General features: G+C 41.2%; 1 protein-coding gene across 1 annotated transcript in view; it reads right to left on the bottom strand.

Annotated features, from left to right (window-relative positions):
• Positions 1–8,977: 8,977 nt before the first annotated feature.
• znf644b (zinc finger protein 644b) overlaps positions 8,978–20,135 on the bottom strand; it is a 138,485-nt gene continuing 127,327 nt past the window's right edge. The window contains exons 6-8 of the mRNA XM_060918460.1: positions 13,947–14,072; positions 13,672–13,777; positions 8,978–11,724 (exon numbers count right to left, since the gene is read on the bottom strand). Of these exons, the coding sequence (XP_060774443.1) occupies positions 11,553–11,724; positions 13,672–13,777; positions 13,947–14,072 (404 nt within the window). The 3' untranslated portion in view covers positions 8,978–11,552. The remainder of the gene's footprint in view (positions 11,725–13,671; positions 13,778–13,946; positions 14,073–20,135) is intronic.

Raw genomic sequence — 20,135 nt, 5'->3', positions numbered from 1 at the left:
CACACTCACATTCACACCCACGGTCAATTTAGAGTCACCAGTTAACCTAACCTGCATGTCTTTGGACTGTGGGGGAAACCGGAGCACCCGGAGGAAACCCACGCGGACACGGGGAGAACATGCAAACTCCACACAGAAAGGCCCTCACCAGCCACGGGGCTCGAACCCGGACCTTGTTGCTGTGAGGTGACAGCGCTAACCACTACACCACTGTGCCGCCCAAGTGCTGAACTTCTAGACAAGAAAGTTCTAGTGCCAACTGAACTAGTGACAGCAATACCTAGTGTAATATTCTGTTGAAGTACCAGTACTCAAACAGCCAAGGAATCAAACCAACCATCTAAAGTACAACTAAATAGAGAACCCAAAACAGCTAACCCCAGGCTAGACAGTACACAGCCTGGGTTGGTCTAGACCGAAACGCAGTTACACAGTGGGCAGGGAAGCAGCGGAGAGGTGCAGCCTGAAGAGGTTCACCAATCCCCCCAGGATTCTGCGGGCCTTTTTTGTGATTGTTGCGGGCTAAAATGTCTGATGTTGTGGGGGGTTTTCCAAAAAATTGTAATGAAAGTTGCGGTGTTTTTTAGGTTTTTGTTGCGATTACATTGCGGGAGGAAGTGAAAGTTGTGAGAAATTGTTGCGATTTTCTCTTTTTGTGATTAAAATTGAGTGATATGTTAAATATTAAGTTATTACTGAAAAACTATTGATTAAAAAACAAAGACACTGAGAAATGGTCCCATAAACAACTTTACCAATATAAAAGACTACCAGGACTACAAAAATGCAGAAAAATAGGCTTTACTTATCCAAATGCACCTGTTGGTTCAAAAGTTAAAGTGCAGAGAACCTCACAGCACAACATGAAGTTACCTTAAAATATAATATAAATGCCTCAGCTTTCATGTAAGAAAAAAACTATTAATACTAGTACTGTGTGCAGGCAGTCTCTCCTGAAGACTAAATTAAACAATAATTATAAACTAATAAAATAAATGGCTCAGGCTTCATAGAAGAAAAAAAAAACAATTTGAACAGAATCTCACAGTATGATGCTGAAGCTGCCTAAACAATGGAAAATAAAATACCATTTTGGCAAAAATGTTGGCATCCATTAATTTCTTGTATTAAGTAAAAAAAAATAATGTAAAGTGCACACAGTCCTTCACTGTAAACATAACACACTTTCAGTAACAGAAGACGACGCCAACGATTGGTCAAATTTGCGGGAAAGTTGCGGTGATTGGATATAATTGCAACACTGCCCTGAATTCGCGGGGATTGGTTGAATTTGCGTTGAAGTTGCAAATCGCAACATCGCGAAATCCTGGAGGGTCTGATGGTTCACACACTCACTGTTGCCCCTTTTCCACCAAAGCAGTTCCAGGGCTGGTTCGGGGGGCCAGTGCTTAGTTTGGAACCGGGTTTTCTGTTTCCACTGACAAAGAACTGGCTCTGGGGCCAGAAAAACCGGTTCCAGGGTAACACCAACTCTCTGTTGGGCCAGAGGAAAGAACTGTTTAGGTCAGCGGGGGGGGCGGAGTTGTTAAGACCAACAACAATAACAAGACCATGAAAGATCGCCATTTTTAAGCGACGAGAAGCTGCAGCTGTACAAACGCGAAGTCATCCATTATTATTATTGTTGTTGTTGCTGCTGCTTCTTCCACGTTGTTTTTGCTTCGATATTCGCGCCAAGGTTTATGCAAACGTAGTGACGTAACTGACGTATACAACGACGTAACTGACATATACAGCGATGTAATGACGTGTCTTCTCTTAGCACCACGAGCTATGGAAAAGCAAGCTGGTTCTCAGCTGGCTCGCAAGTTAAACAAGTTGTGAACCAGCCCTGGAACTGATTTGGTGGAAAAGGGGTATCACTCACACCTAGTGGCAGTTTACCTTAACCAAGCTACCGACCTGCATGTTTTTGGGAGGTGGGAGAAAACCAGAGGACCCAGAGGAAACACAGGGAGAGCATGCACAGAAACACCACACAGACAGTAAACCCAGGCTCAGGATTGAACCTGGGATGTGGGCGCTGTGAGGCATCCCTGCTTGGCTCTAACTTACTTCATGATTTTTTCATCCTGTTTGTAACACCTAATCAAACCTAACTTTAGCTACAGCCACAAAATTACAACTCGGGTAAATATTGTTGATGCACTATAATACCTGATTTACGACAAGTTCCTAATTCAGAACACTTAAAGATCAGGAGTACAAGAACGGTCTGTACTGCTTTCATTATTCTACACCAAGATGATGCAGAGTAAAGAAGGTTGTTATTTAAACCCAGTGAAATGTGACACGTCACCTCCTTTTCTCCTTTCAAATTAGAGCAGTTTAACACGTTTTGCACTGATTGGCAAATGACACTCTAACATTCATGGCTCATCAGCAGAGTGTAAAACACCCACAAATGTATGCAGGCACATATAGATTAGACATATTCCTTTAACCCTGTATTATTTCCTTTAAAACAGCCTAAGCTGTGAAATGTGGCTTTGGCATCGTGTTTTCACGTAATTGCAGCTCGGTGCACACATGCCATGAAAAATACACATAGCTTGAAGTTTATCTCAGTATCAAATGTGAATAATAAAGTTGCCGGGCTATTATTGCAAATTTATCACTGCAGGATAATGATAAATGTTGTCAAGCTAGGTGTATAGACGGGTTTATATTGCTCTTTATGTAGCTTGTGTGTGTATGATGGGATCGTAATCCTCCAAGCAAGGGATGCTGTCAGAAACCCCCATCTAATCTGCATGTTTTGTTTCCTAAACAGGCCATGTTAGCTTGTTCTTTCTTCGTCTCAAGCAGACAGGAGATGCGAACTCAAAGGCAATGTGCCACTTTGCACCACTGCCTTTGCCCCTTAGCGGCACGTCGGCTGCCGTTTCATCTGTCACTTATTCCCCTCTCGCTCTGTGGTTTTGTCATTTGCTCTATATATTCACTTGACGTGTGTTTCAGCTCTGGTATACAGTTTGAGGTCGCAATTATATATATCAACAAAGAAAAACACCAGCACAGTGAAGGTAAATTGTGCAGGAAATAAACACACTCTGGGGTGTGTGTGTGTGTGTGTGTGTGTGTGTGTGTGTGTGTGTGTGTGTGTGTGTGTGAGAGAGAGAGAGAGAGAGAGAGAGAGAGGGCATGTTACTTTATCATTTATGTATGTGCAAGGATTATTTTTGTTTGTTTACAATCAGAGACAATTGCTACCTAAAATTATGCAAGTATTATGTCAAGGTTGAGCAATATGACACCTATACAAATACAATTCAAATGATGTGGAGAAGAGCTCTTGTGTGTCTCTACACACACATTGTGTGCATTTTTTCCCCCTTTTGTCTCTGTAAAGTATAGACAAAGTGCAACAGGGACAGAGATGTAACACCTCAGTTCTCAGCATGAAGGGATGTGATGATGTCACATCTTTTTGTCAACACAGCCTTTTCTCCATGCAGGCTCTTATGCAGAGTGCAAAATCCAACCCAATTTAGAATTGTACTCCAAGATGTTACGGATTAGACATCAAAATCCATGATATGATAACAATAAAAAATAAAAAGCAAACAAACAAACAAAAAAAAAAATAAACAACCCATAGGCTTTTGGTACATCACTGTATCACACACATTACAGAGTCCCAATTTCAATTCAAACAACAATAAAATCCACATCACACTGCAGCAGGCGAGCAAGCGTTCAGTAAAGGAAACTAACAGAATGCTGTTTAACACAGACTCGTTGAGAGTAGCTTTCATTTATGAAGAAGGTGATCCTTGATTAAAACTCATAAGTGATATCAGGAACATTATTATAGCCATTTAACAGATTATCATAAACAGCATGATTACACATTTTTACAAACAATTGAACATACAGGAAAACAGTCAAATAACAAAAGGAGCATTTCAAACCTACGTGCAAAAACAACAAATATTTGAGCAATAATTTATGCAAAAGTGTGTGAGAAAAACAATGACATTTCATTCTGAAGTCTGCTTGCAGAATGATAATGCTATAACCATTTCAGACTGCTTTATCACAATACACCCTCACACCCCAATTCGAGATCCCTGTATTTGTGTGTGTGTGTGTGTGTGTGTGTGTGTGTGTGTGTGTGTGTGTGTGTGTGTGTGTGTGTAAATGAATGTAGTGCACCCATCATTTTCACAGCACACTAGAACATTCTCAGCATTTGGCCTCTGACCACCAGGAGGGAACACTGTCAAATAATGTCACAATAGCACGCGTGCGCGTTTATTTATTATAATTTTAAGAAAAAGCAAATTAAACCAAATTTGTAGCAGTTATTTAGAATAAATAAGGTGTAAATAAGATCATAAATAAGATACTTAGTCATACACATGGATTAAAATACCCTTTTCTAAGTTGAATTTGTTTTTATATCATGGTCTCAACAAAGCATCTTAAAAGTGGGACTTTGGGTTGAAAAGGTTTCGGAGTCACTCTGTGAAGTGCGTCGCCTCCTAGCGGCCATTTCTGGAAGTGCACCGCAGAATTCTGAAAAGCCCCCAGCTCTCTCTCTCTTTTGACTTGCAGGCCAAACTATGTGTGCAAAACCCAAACGTAGCATTTTATCATTTTGGTATGATTAGACAGGCTCTATTTCTTGCCACATTTGGTTTTCCCTCTTTTAAAACGATTCATTAACACCCCCCAAAATGCGCGGGAAAGAGCAAATTGGCGCCGCATTTTATTAAAGCTGAGATCAAATTGCTGGTGCATTGACGCTGCTGTTATTTATTTATAGCGTAGAATATGTAAGGAGAGGCATTAACACGTTTTACCCACGAGAGGAGACATTAGTAAAACGCAGAGGCAACTTTAATGAGATTCATTTGTTCAGATTTAAACTGACATGAAAAAGCTGCTGATGGGGAAGTTATAATAACAGTTATTAGCACATTCATCAGGCCTAAAACACCACCAGAGTCAACATTCTCCATTTCACAAAGAATATGACAGATGACGATGAGGACGAGGATGAGGATGATGAGGATGGTATGCGTGTTGTAGGCTATTACCCCTATCACAAACACAAAACGGCCCCCAACACTGAGATATGGTGACACATTGATGCTTTTGCTCATCTTCTTTTTCATATGTGAATGGCTGATGTCTTGCACTTGACGTGTTACGGCCCAGTTCACGTTCCGCACGCTGTCTGACTCATCCCGCTTGGCTCTTATTCTGCATTTCATCTCAAATTCGAATCACTTTGTGGCCTGTCAAGGCTCAGCTTTAGCAGAGGGAAGAAAAGGAGGTCAGGAAGCGCCCAAAGGGATGAGGGCCAGCTGCTCGAGGAGCTCACCTACCTACAGCTCCTCTTCCTTCACACAGGGATTCGTGGGAGATAATGGTGCAACATCGCCCTAAAGCATGGTTGTACGTCTGAACAGGGCACTGACTGCTTTATTATTTTAGTTATTGTGGTTGACATTTATGAACTGAGGCCTGACATGGAGATTCTGGCATATTCCATGATTATTCTCTCTCTCTCTCTCTCTCTCTCTCTCTCTCTCATTTATCTGTCTATCATTTATTTATCTATGTATTTTTTTTAAAGTACAGAAATCTTTAATATGCTGAAGCCTGCAATCGAATGCTGATCTACCCCATTTTTTATTTTTATTTTTCGTAAAAATACACGAAAGAACAAGTCTATACTGTAAACTTCGTTTTTACCATCTTGCTTCATGCCTCTTATGACTCAGTAACACTTGTATCTGTCCAATCAGCAGACAATTACACCATCTCCAGCCCTAATTATGTCTCAATTTAAAGCTGGCAAAGCAGTGTGTAATTCAGTAATTCCAGTCCTTTGTGCCTTTAGGGCAGTGTGTGATTAGGAGCTGTCAGCTGCTGAAGTGACCCGACTCAGCCAAGCGTGCAGGTCGACACGACCTGCTATTGTTAAGGCTTGTCAACATATTCACTCCAATTCCCTGCAGTCATTTAGGGCTGAATTACAGCATTAGAAAAGCCATAGAGAAAGGGGAAGGGGAGGAGAAAGAGGCATGCTAATTGAAAAACAATTGGCATTTAATATGAATTAATTAAAACCCCTTGCCACATGGAAAAACCTCCAGTGGAAAAAAAATGCTTTTGCTATAAATGCTAAAAGCTTCTTTTTTTTTTTTTTTCCACTGACCTTTAAGCCTTATGTTATAAATAATCTGGGCAGTATGGTGGAATGTCCCTATTTTTAAAGTAGACAGGTTATACTGTGTTTAATACACTGTTCAGCATGCTCATGATCTATTGTGTGTAAGAGCTGGGCATTATACAGCATAGTCTGATCCTCACGTCACCAAAAGATGTAATTGCATCTGACATGAGCGATAGCATATTTTTTGGAGGACCAAAATGGTGAAACCTGAAACAGGTTTGATCCTTGTCAAAATGTATTGATTTTTTTTTTTTTGCACTTTTGTGGAGCAGCTGATGTCTCTCTTACATGGCGAAGGCGGTCAGCGGGAGCAGATCAGTGTAAAGCATTTGCCCTTACTGACGTAGTTTTAATGAGACACAACGACAGCGTTTAACTCTGTCACCACACCATACAGCCACTTAGCTCGGTTCATGGTGGCTGAACACCTGACACGGTGTTATGTTTTCCTGGAACGTGTCACTCATTTGTATATTATACACCATTATACCCTCGTCTATAACAATTATTTTAGACTTATTTTTTACTTTTTCCTGTAAACACACATTTTTATGTAAAAGAATTATACAATTTTTCTCCTTGGTAGACAATGTTTCCAGAATGAAGAGTGATGGATGAGAGACTATGATTGACTTACGATTTTTGTTTAGCCCCTTTATACCACCTGCATGAAGAATTTCTCTTTTGCAGTGGTAAGACAATCCAAAAGCTAGGAACATCACTGCACATTGTAAGGAAGTTTAAAAAGATTTAAAAAAATAAATAAACTAATTCTCAGACCACCACTGAATGAACGTCTTGCTTTATAGCTATACAGATAACGTATACCAGCTTACTTCACCTCCTAGAGAGTCAGAAGCCCAGTTTTTATTTATCCTCCAGCCCAAAGATATTGAATCAAGTCAGGAATTTTAAGGTGGAATAATATTTTAATAATTACACCAACTTGACTGATCTAACTGATCAGAGGTTTTAGTATTTTAGGGTGAATTAAACAGACAATAAAAAATAGCTATTTTCAGGCTGCATCACCAAGAATACTACAGTCATACATATTTCACACAGCCTCATACACACCATTATAATACTCTTACATGCATATTGGATCATCATGGTCTCCAGTATGGGCTGGGGGGCAGGAGATGGGCAGTCAGGGGAGGGGGGGGGGCAAAAAAAAAAAGCACGAGTGGCCAACTGTGAAGGTGATGAATTTCTCTCCACCACAATCAGTGCACCTGGGTTTCCTTTGGTGGATCCAAAGGTAAATAATTGATGCAGGGATGAAAGCGTTAGTGGAGAGAAGTAAGACAGTCAGACAGCCAAGGAGGGGGGGGGGGGGGGGGGGGGGGGGTGTAGGGTGTGAAAGCCAGACCACATTCGACCCCCCACCCCCACCTCAAAAAACCTGATCCAATGCCCATTGCCTCCTCATCCCATACTCCTCCGTGCCCCCTGAGCATGGCCCCTTGGCGTATGATGGCCCTTCACGCTCTTGAAGTGCAAATCTGTGTTCTGACTTGTTCCTGCGCACAGTCAGCATGCTTTCCTCTTGTCAGTGGCGATCGAGTGTGCCAGGAGTGTAGCGGGGTCACTGACACGTCAGTGACACTGCCCAACCAGATAATGGAAACCTATTGATTTTTTTTTTCCACAGCCTCTCTTTCTTTTCCTGTCCCTCCCCCTGCATGGAGGTAGCTGGTGCTTTTTGAGTGACCATCCGAAAGCTAAGATAGAGCTCAGTGGTCATGATCTCGAGGTCACTCCTGCTACATGACAAGTGAGGAAAGACACACCTCAGGTAAAGAAAATGGGGGGTGAAAGAAAAGACAAAGTGCCCAATCAATCAATCAATCACCAGTTTTTCTTGGTCTCCACCTGAGATGCTGCAACAAGGAGGTAAAGCTAACTTGAGACAAACTCACAGCTCCTCAGTCACTACCACTCTGATGACGAAAAGGATCTGCTTCTACACCGAGGCTGTGGAGCATTTCTCATTACCACCAAAGGTTACGTTATTGATAAAACAACATGCCACATCTGGAAGTGTTGATTTAATAAATGGAACACACGTAGCTGTCTCGTCTGTCATTTTGCAATGCTAACACCTTATCCCTCTCCGCTCGCATTAAGCATGCTCTCTCGGCCATGCTTTTACTTCCACATGGACGAGGCATGACGGGTCTACACGCTTTTAATAGAGGAATCTCCTGAGAGCGGCCCTCTTTGATTCGCTGCCTAATGATAAGCGTGTGCTGGTGGCAGATGGCTGGTGCAGATCTTACACTAGATACACATTTCTTTATGTTCTTTGCCTCCCCCTCGATCCTGCCCATTCATAATGCTGCCAATAGAATAATGGGAGAAAAAATGTGATCCTGGTCACGGTTAGCTCAATCTCATTATAATCCCTCGTTTTTTATTCATTCGGCCCCCGGGGATGCCCGGTCTCACTTGAGAGGCCCCTTTTGATTCGGCCATGAGCACCTAATGAAGTCACAGAGAGATACAATTACTTCCCAGAGCAGGGGCATTAATGTACTCCGAATTCCCTCTGGAGGAACGTGACGACAATTGGTTTGTACAGCTTTGATCGCCTGTCTAAGCTTTGGCCGCGATAAACCAAGGGGTCATGCAGCGAGCCGGGCAGCAAGATGGAGATGATTACTGATTACATAACACCGATGTGGCTTTTTCAGTGGAAGTATTAGAAAATGGCATGTTACCACAAAGCTTATACTAAAACAAAAAAGAACACACAGTCATACATTTGTCATCAACTCATTTATTAATTATAGCAATCCTGAAAAGCCTATGCTTGGCAAACTGCTATTGCTCAGTCAAACTCACTCACTCACTCACAGGCCCTATCTACATGGTTTGATGGTGTTAGTCCTCTTTATTGCTACATGGATAAACCCAGGGCTGTAAAAGCAAATAAAACTTAATCTAGATGAAGCCGTCCATGTTTTCTGGACAATAAGTACAGTATAAAACAAATTCTGCTTATATTCTGGGGAAAAAAATCAATGCTGTACAGTATCCAGAGGCCTTTACTTGAGCACTTATCATATAAATTCTGTTAGCGCGAAAGAAAACACAAACCTTCATAAATAACATTGTCCAGTCAATAATGGCAACTGCTAGCACAGTTATAGGATTTCTGATGTTAGTGCCAAGTTAATGTCAGTTTTTAACTCTCGTTTTATGCACACAATAGTACAAGTTTCAGACATACAGTATGAGGCCAGTAAAACGAGACATTTTTAAAATTTTTTAAAAAAATCTTTTTTTCCTTTTGTCTCAAGTTTTGCAGTGAACATTTCAGTAATAATGCTGCTTTGTGAATACGTTATAGAAAAAAAAAAAACTACTGTAACCGCTAGAGCTGCATGTCTACTAAAAAAATCTTAATAGGCACATTATAATTAGACTAAAGCAAAAAAAAAAATAATAATAATATCTGGCTTCACTGTATCTGCTGCACAGAGCCAATAGCACATCTTACAATCTGGAAAATACAGTATGTCACTTATTCACATCTAAAATTGCTCATAAATCATTCTCTCTCAATAAATCCTAACAGTAAGAGTTGACTATTTGGATAGTTAAGGTAAGTTCAATACATAAACAGTACCTCCGCTGAAATCTGGCATCAGAACTGATGCTAATATGCCTACAAAAAGCAATGTATGCAGCTGTTCCAGCAGTGTAGTGTTAGATCACAGAACCATTTGCTTTTAACACATCTAGATGAGCTTATATAAGGAATTTTGTATCATCTTATAAGCATATATAGCATGTCTCCAATGTGTCGATATTACAGTTTTTATTATTTTGTCCCCTAAAATGCAAACATCAATGCAAATGCAAGCATCTAAAGGCCCTTTAACATGCACATAGAAATGCACCGAAGTTAAAATCCATGGCAGAAATCAACAGTAAGGGGAGGCTATCAAAACCAAAGTGAAAACAGAATGGTGGATTATATACATTTATATTCTTTTGGCTCATTTGGTTTTTGTATCATTGCATAAATTCTGTCAATTTTTTTTTTTACATTTTCTTTGAAGGATTTGAATAAAACCCAACACTAATCCCAAGTAATCACTAATAAACAAACAAGTAGCATAAAATCCTAATCCTGCACTGCAGGTGATTATGGCTAATAATGGACCACAGCCATTCAGTTCTGGAAAAACATGATGTGTATGTGTGAGAAAAGATACACATGTAGTGCAAATCAGAAAGTAGTAATGCAGATGGCCCGATTCAGAAGATACATAGATTCAGAGCAGGAAATGGCATGGGGACGCAGATTGCAAGATGGAATAGTGACACAGAAATGGATAAGAATGTGGGGAACACAGGATGCAGCACCCAACGGCCCTTATTCATCAAATTTGCATAGAAACGAGCAAAGATTTGAGGACTTGCAATATGTGAACAAATTCTTGTGTGAAAGTGTCATATGACGACCCCCCCCAAAAAAAACAAAAAACAAACAAAAACGACAGACATTGGTGATCCGAGAGAAAATCATCTGCTGCTGAGTGCTTCCATCTATTAGTCTCTTATTTACATATCATATACAGTCACAGAATTATTGACATCCTCGTTAATCTGACAAGTCTTTGTGATTAAGATCACTCTGAAGTCAAACCTTACATTAATCCTAAGAAAATAATCCCTCGTCAAAAATATACTTTAACACAGATTTTTAAAAAATAATTAAAAAAAACCCACCACACGCAACCGATAAATATGGTCACTGATGGTAGAATTTGTGTAAGTTTGTTTTCCAATTAGATTTGACTGCATACAAGTAAGATGAATAAGGGCCAGGCTTTTTAACCACTAATGGGAAATGATTTTATAAAGTGATACTGTTTGATCATTTGCTGTATTTAATCTTTTAAAAAAACTTTTCAGTGGCCAAAGTTTCAGTACATCCCTAATTACACAAGAATTACACTTACAGAAGTCGTCTTAGCAATAAATGTAACATTGTGTGCACCAGGTATGATTGTGATTTAAAAATAGATCAGAACACATCATCTCTAAGCAAATATTCAACTCTGTATAAGACTATATGAACGTAGGAACGTGTCAATACTTATGACAAATGTCATGCCTATAAGGGGAATATTTAAAAAAAAAAGTAAAGAGAAGAGAAAATATGTGCAATATTAGAAAATATTCTCTCTCCCTCTCTCTGATATTTTTCTTATATAGATTTCTACACTTGTCCAGAGATATCTCTATATAGAATAAAATGTGTCTCTTCCTATTTACATCCAAAGAAGAGTGGTCACATGAATAAAGCTTGCGTGTAAACTTGAATTTAAAGCCCCTGAGTGACACAGTCCGGAGCACATGGCTCCTCACACACCGCTGGCACCTCCACCATCCCAGCGCCCGTGCCTCTGACAGCAGTGTGCATGAGGTGTCTCTGCAGGTGCTTCACCCAGTCCTCCTGCACGCACTGCGGCCCCTGGAAGACCAGATCGCAGAACCTGGACACACCGAGAGAGAGAGAGAGGGAGGGAGGAGGGGGCAAGGGACAGAGAAAGACACTGATAAAGTGAACTAAATTTAATAAACAGATACAGTAGGTTTGGGACGTATTCTGTATTGTGTTACAGGTCTAATTTATATGGACTGAAATTTGGCAAGACATACAATGATCCATAATGGCAAACAGATGTTCTTTAATTTTTTTTTCTTTTGTGCAAATTTAAATAAATAAATAAATAAATAAATAAGCAAACAACACCCCACCCCACCCAACACACACACAAAACCCACAAACACACTCACGTAGCTAAGTATTCAGAACTTTGGCTAAAAGTGTGTCCTGTTTGGTTTGATTATCTTGAGATGTCTCTTGAACTTGACTGGAATCCACCTGTGGCAAATTCAACTGATGATTGGACAGGATTTAGAAAGGCACACACCTATGTGTATAAAGTCCCACAGTTCAAAATGCACATCAGACCATAAGCCAAACCATCAAGTCCAAGGAACTCTCAGCTTGTGTCCTTGTGAAATGGAAGATGAGAATCACCAGGAATCTTTCCAGACTTTACCATCTGGCCAAAACTCTGTAACCAGGATAAAAGGGCCCTGGTCAGGGAGGTGACCAAGACCCCAGTAACCACTCCAGAGTTTCAGAAGTCCCTTGCAGAGATGGGAGAACCTGCCAGATGAATAATCATCTCAGAAATTCCCATAAAGGCCTGGTTGATGGAGTAAGTGGCTAGACAGAAACCACTCCTGAGTAAAGTACATATGGTAGGCACTGGTCTGATGAGACAAGAATTGTACTCTATGGGCTGCATTCCAAGTGCTACATCTGATGAAAACCAGATACTCATGATCAGTTGGTTAAAGCCATCCCTTCAGTGAAGCATGGTGGGGGCAGCATTATGCTGTGGGGGCTTCGGTCACCAGCAAAGACTGGTCAGAACTGAGGGAACGATGAATGCAAGCAAATACAGAAAGGTCCTTGAAAACAGGCTCTAGAGTACACACAACATCTGACTTGAGTGATCGTTCACCTTGACGACTTGACGCATACAGCCAAGATGATGCTGGAGTGGCTTCAGGACAAATGTCTACAAGTCCTTGAGTGGCCCAGCCAAAGCATCTGTGGAACCCCACAGAAGATCTGTGGAGAGACTAAGATGGCAGTTCACTAAAGTTCTCATCCAATCTGATTGAGCTTGAGCAGATCTGCCAGGAAGAATGAGAGAAACTGCCCAAATCCAGTTGTGCAAAGCTCGAGACTTACACAAGAACACTTGAAGCTTTAACTGCTATCAAAGGTTCCTGAGTGTCTGAATATATATCGAAAGAACGGATTTTCGTTTTTGGTTAATACATTTGCAAACGGGCGGCACGGTGGTGTAGTGGTTAGCGCTGTCGCCTCACAGCAAGAAGGTCCGGGTTCGAGCCCCGTGGCTGGCGAGGGCCTTTCTGTGTGGAGTTTGCATGTTCTCCCCGTGTCTGCGTGGGTTTCCTCCGGGTGCTCCGGTTTCCCCCACAGTCCAAAGACATGCAGGTTAGGTTAACTGGTGACTCTAAATTGACCGTAGGTGTGAATGTGAGTGTGAATGGCTGTCTTTGTCTATGGGTGTCAGCCCTGTGATGACCTGGCGACTTGTCCAGGGTGTACCCCGCCTTTCGCCCGTGCCTGCGACCCTGTAGAAGGATAAAGCAGCTCGAGATAATGAGATGAGATGACATTTGCAAACGTTTCAAAAATCTTGTTGTTTTCACTTGTTGTCATTATGGGTTATTGTGTGTAGATTGATGACCAGAAAGTAGATATAATAAAACTAATGTTATTAAATCAATAACATAATGAAGTCTTTAAAAAACTGAAGGGGTCTGAACACGTCCCTAACACACTAACTCCAGAAGAATGAGGAATACTGCAGGCAGCTTTTTGAGTGGAATACCTGCACGTCAGCGTGTAGATCATTTCAGAGGTGGTGTGTAGGGTGTGGAACGCCTTCCTCTTTGGCCCAGACCTCGAGCGAGGCAGTTTCTGATTACACTCGTATGCTGCAAAGCACACAAAATTACAATTAGCAAAGTGTATGGGGCTTATAAAGGCTGACTGATTCAAATCTCTGCACTAGTCTTATTATTTATGATACAGCTGCACAGATTCCAAACATCAGCAGGAGAGATTCAGATGTGTGTGTGTGAATAAGACGGAGAGAGGACATACACGTTCCCTCCAACATGGCGATCCTCTTCCTACGTGCATAAGCCCTAAGATGATTGGACAGACTGACACCGCTGTGGAAAGTTGCATTGCAATGGATACAAATCTTCTTATTTCCTTCAAACTTGCCTGTAAAAAATAAATAAAAAAATAATTAAAAAACATCATGATAATATATTAAAAGTAATTAGATAAAGCTGAGTGCATGCCAACATTTAATGCATTAGGTTGCACAAAAGTTTCTATAATACCTTAAAAATGTTTAAGAAGTATACATTACTCATTTTTTTTTTTTTAGCACAACACTGTTGAATTCTCAATCCTGACTGATTAGAAGGTATTGAGTAAATGCATCATGAAAATGTATCGACACTGCCTGGCCAAGAAATATGTTGCCATTTGGATTTAAATACGCAAATATTTAAGAGCCCTTGATTGGATAATTACTGCAGTGATTAATGTTTCAGCTAGCAACAATTCTTTTAACCCTAACTGATGCAGTGAGTAGCTTCTCATTTCTTTAAACAACCATATCGGGAGACGTATCTTGTGGTTGTGGAAAAGATGTTACTGCGTTTCAGAAGGGTCAAATTATCGGCCTGTATCAAGCAAAGAAAACAATGAAGGAGATTTCTGAAATTAGGTTAAGAACTGTCCAATGCATTATTAAAACCTGGAAGGATAGTGATGGTGAACTGTCAACTTCGCACAGGAAACACTGTCGGAAAAAAAACCTTGACTGACTGTGATCAAAGATTCCTTAAATGCTTGAAGTTGATTTTTTTTTTTTTTAAACCTAAAACACAAGACACGGTACAACTCACAGCGATGTTTAATAGTGAAAGTAAGAGCATTCCCCCCCCACACACACACACACAGGATTGGGTCTAAACAGCTGTGTGGCTATAAGAAAACCACCTGTTATTGAGACAAATCAGAAGAAAATGCTTCAGTTTGCTAGGGAGCATAAAGATTGGACTCTGGAGCAATGGAACAGGGTCATGTAGTCTGATGAGTCCAGATTTACTGTATTCCAGAGCAACAGGTGCATCAGAGTAAGAAGGGAAGCACATAAAGTGATGCATCCATCAAACATAGTGGCCACTGCACAAGCCTCTGGACACAGTGTTATGATCTGAGGTTGCTTCAGTTGGTCAGGTCGAGGCTCAGCAACGTTATGGGGCAATAAAATGAAGTCAGCTGATGACCTGAATGAGCAGGTTATAACATCAATAGAGTTTTTCTTCCCTGATGGCACGGGCATAACATTAAGGCTCAGATTGTGAAAGAGTGGTTCAGGGAGCATGAGCCACCACAGAGTCCCGACCTTAACCCCATTGAGAATCTTTGGGATGTGCTGGAAAAGACTTTATATAGTGGTGGGACTCTGCAGTTTTCAAGACAAGATCTTGGTGAAAAATTAATGCAACTCTGGATGGAAATGAATTTTGTGACACTGCATAAGGTTGTTCAAACAATGCCATGGCGAACATGTGCTGTAATCAAAGCTAAAGGCGGTCCAATGAAATATTGATGTCTCATCTCATATCATCTCTAGCCGCTTTATCCTGTTCTACAGGGTCGCAGGTAAACTGGAGCCTATCCCAGCTGACTACGGGCGAAAGGCGGGGTACACCCTGGACAAGTCGCCAGGTCATCACAGGGCTGACACATAGACACAGACAACCATTCACACTCACACCTACGGTCAATTTAGAGTCACCAGTTAACCTAACCTGTATGTCTTTGGACTGTGGGGGAAACCGGAGCACCCGGAGGAAACCCACGCGGACACGGGGAGAACATGCAAACTCCACACAGAAAGGCCCTCGTCGGCCACGGGGCTCGAACCCGGACCTTCTTGCTGTGAGGCGACAGCGCTAACCACTACACCACCGTGCCGCCCTAAATATTGATGTGTGCAATATTTTTTTTGTGCTGGGCAGTGTATAAACCCTTAAAAAGTATATGTTGTTCATTAATAAATTACAAAACTAATTGCTGGCAAACTAATGTGTTAAGAGAAATTTAAAAAACACACCACTTCCAGACATGATGTTATAGGAAAATAAAATCAATAACTGTGTAGTTTCCAGTAACAGAACATCCCCTTGAAGTTTCATTCCTGACATTTATTTAAAACAATTTAAATTATCACAATAAAAAGTTCTCCCTTTCTAAATGTGATGATAAACATTCGCCAATAATTCGTACGCCCGACCTGTGTGTGTCCCCTAAACAGCTTTTGGAGGAGACATGTTCTCATTCATGTGAAAAGCCTGTGTGATGTCATACATAGTTTTCTTCAAATCAGGTCTGGAACAAGAAGACAGAACTCCCTGATTTCTATTCGTTCATCCCCTAGACTACTGTTCTACTTATTACTCCTTTTGGATTGTTGTCTTGTTGCAGGATTAATTTCCTTTTTAAATTCTGGAATTCTATTTTTGTGGCTACTACCTCATATAGAGGCCACTATGTCATGGAGTTGTAAGAATGAATGTAACGATCGCGCACTGCGCATGCGCATACAGGTGTTCCTATTAAAATGACCGGTGACTACAATTCAGTTCACCATTTGAAATAAATCGCTTTCAGACATGTTTATGCTTATTACCGAGGGAAAGTACGTTCCTATTTTTAAATATACTCCAGTTGGTCTCCCTTTCCTCGCCTTCTTCGGCCAGTGGTCCCAATGTGTGATGTAGATGTGACGCACTTCCGAGTTGTTACAGTTAGTTGTCAAAAAGAGTATTGAGACCACTGAGCTCCAGCGCTGGGCCTTTTCTAGGAAATAAGAGTTTCGGTCATGGCAACAGTGTGTGTATGTCAGCCTCAGTTTGGAGGTTTCAATTTAGAAAACTGTAAGAGGTAAGAGTAGAATAATATAAAGTACAGACACTTGGTACATTTTATTTCTGTGATTTTTAAATTGTTCATTTTTGGATTACGCTTCATTTTTGTGGCTACTGCCTCATTGAGTAAATATATATGCTATATTTACTGTATGGACATGGGATCAGGCGGCACAGTGGTGTAGTGGTTAGCGCTGTCGCCTCATAGCAAGAAGGTCCGGGTTCGAGCCCTGTGGCCGACGAGGGCTTTTCTGTGCAGAGTTTGTATGTTCTCCCCGTGTCCACATGGGTTTCCTCCGGGTGCTCCGGTTTCCCCCACAGTCCAAAGACATGCAGGTTAGGTTAACTGGTGACTCTAAATTGACCGTAGGTGTGAATGTGAGTGTGAATGGTTGTCTGTGTCTATGTGTCAGTCCTGTGATGACCTGGCGACTTGTCCAGGGTGTACCCTGCCTTTCACCCGTAGTCAGCTGGGATAGGCTCCAGCTTGCCTGCGACCCTGTAGAAGGATAAAGCGGCTAGAGATAATGAGATGAGATGAGACATGGGATCAGAAAACAATTTTATTTATAAGCAGTAGCCACATGTACCCATAGGGTACCTATTTTTTTTTTAAATAGACAAGATGTAAAATAGACACATACTTTTTGTAAATCAAGAAACCATGAAGGTTACAAACCTTTGCATTAAACACTACTTCTAATTTAGCAATTATAAAATTAACTCAAACGACAATTGTAATGTATGGCATAAAGTATGGGAACACTTCCTTTAACATCTACAGATCTTATTATTAACAAGTGAAACACTATATTTAGAGCCTGTGTGTGTGTGTGCGCGTGTGTGTGGTTTCGAGCACACCAGCAGCTTGAGCGTAATAAACTGTGATTCCCTCAGTGTCTTCACCCTCTCACTCCATCTGTTGTCAAATCTTTACACTCACTTCTGTATTGCTGAGAACAATGTTTATCAAAATACACTCCACACTGTTTTTTTTTGACAATGAGAGAATAATAATGTTCAGCAATAATTCAGGAATGATTTATTTCTGCTGAGGTGCAACAGGCTGAATTAGACCTTCAAAAAAACCATCATGATGCTGACAAATACTTTTAAAAGTTACAAGACAAAGGATAAATAAGCTTCATTGAAATATATATATATATATATATATATATATATATATATATATATATATATATACACACACACACACACACACACACACACACACACACACACACACATTTTAAACACACATACTTTATTTTAAGTACAGATGTCTTAAAGTACATTATTGGCAGAAAAACTTCATTTTGTTTTCCAGAATCCAGCCATCGTGATTTCCCATAGTTTTTCCTGGCTGCCTCACATATCCACCCCGACCACCCTTATCCAGATATTTTGCCGTATAAACAGATGGATGAAAAACAAAGATGTAAAAGATGAACTGAGGTTGTGTTGTGGGGAAAACTAACAGCTTCTAGTTATTTCGCACCAAATCATGCAAAACATATGCTACTTGGACTTGTTTTCCGTGACAAGACACCAAAGGTTATTTAAATTACCTGTAAATTGCTGTACTGACAATTACATGCAACAAACCAACAGATGTCTTAATTACCTCCCTAATATCTTGAGGCACAGTTTCCTCTCATCACCATTCTACTAGTTTAAAAAGTAGGATTTTCTACAAAATGTCACTGCAGGGCTTTAAATGGTTTTCGAATTCAGACAATCGAACAGGCAAACTGAACTTCCTGCTCAGGATGCAAGCATTTAACTCAGCCAAAACAGAAAATGGCCAATTTTAAACTAGGGTGTAGAAGACTGATTATAAAATGTGGCCTGTACACTGTCTGGCTTCAGTGTCTGCCAGTGATGATGACAGACGTGGGCTACATCCAAATACGCATACTTGCATACTACTAGTATGCAAAAAAGCAGTATGTAGGGTGTCTGAATACTCAGTAGGCATTTAATAGCAGTCGAATGGTACCAGAATGATTTACTCCATCTGTAGTAAGCAAACTTGCCTCACTACACTATCCCATAATTCAGCTGGAGCCTCCGAGTAACTGAAGAATTATTACCCCAAGAAAAACAGAAATAAGGCGGCTGTCCGAAGTGAAGCAGGTTGCTGCAGTGGTGTGCAAATGTATCAGGAATTGTTTAAACATTTACAGCCTTGCAGAAATATCCATCCATTATTTGTAGCTGCTTATCCTGTGCAGGGTCGCAGGCAACCTGGAGCCTATCCCAGCTGACTATAGGTGAGAGGCGGGGTACACCCTGAACAAGTTGCCAAGTTATCGCAGGGCTGACACAGAGACAAACAACCATTCACACTCACACCTACGGTCAATTTAGAGTCACCAGTTAACCTAATCTGCATGTCTTTGGACTGTGGGGGAAACCGGAGTACCCGGAGGAAACCCACGCAGACACGGGGAGAACATGCAAACTCCACACAGAAAGGCCCTCGCCGGCCACGGGGCTCGAACCCGGACCTTCTTGCTGTGAGGCGACAGCACTAACCACTACACCACCGTGCCGCCCTTGTAGAAATACACTTTTTATAATTTCACAGCATACGTGTGTAGCCAGTAGTGTTGACTGGTTTGGGAGGGGGGCTTTTATTTTGACAATACCCACTGGCAGGATATATAAAGTCTTGTGTCCTTGCGGTATCGTTGGGTCTCATTTGGTATTTGCCGGCAACAAAGGGCCGCACTGGCTCTCTAGTAGAGTTTGGAATATCACTGGTATTTTTGTCAAGTTTACCTGAGGAGTGTAGCAACTAGCTCCGGGCAGTTTCCATGGTCACGGAGAGGTATGAATGCACAGATTTGTCTGAAGTTAAATAGCAAGCCTAATTTCAGTTTAACCACTGTTACTACTTAACAACTGTTACAGGTGCGAGCTGCACCCACAGGGGGATTGGGCTGCTGCATGCATTGGTTCAGGAGTCCAGGTTAAGCTGATTTATGTTGTTGCTGTTTCAGAGCAGGTACAAACTTTTGAGAGCTTAAGTCTAGCGCATTAATAGCGCAAGGCTATGTTTTACTAATTGGGGTTGTATCTGTTCCTGAAACGGCTGTGCCTGTAGTGATAATAGCCACCGTTTTCTCATCTCATCTCATTATCTGTAGCCGCTTTATCCTGTTCTACAGGGTCGCAGGCAAGCTGGAGCCTATCCCAACTGACTACGGGCGAAAGGCGGGGTACACCCTGGACAGTCGCCAGGTCATCACAGGACTGACACAGACACAGACAACCCACATTCACACCTACGGTCAATTTAGAGTCACCAGTTAACCTAACCTGCATGTCTTTG

The sequence above is a fragment of the Neoarius graeffei genome, chromosome 4 (genome assembly GCF_027579695.1).
Source record: "Neoarius graeffei isolate fNeoGra1 chromosome 4, fNeoGra1.pri, whole genome shotgun sequence".
Classification (NCBI taxonomy): domain Eukaryota; kingdom Metazoa; phylum Chordata; class Actinopteri; order Siluriformes; family Ariidae; genus Neoarius; species Neoarius graeffei.
Note: the sequence above shows the minus strand (reverse complement) of the source record. Positions and strands in the feature narration are given on the sequence as shown.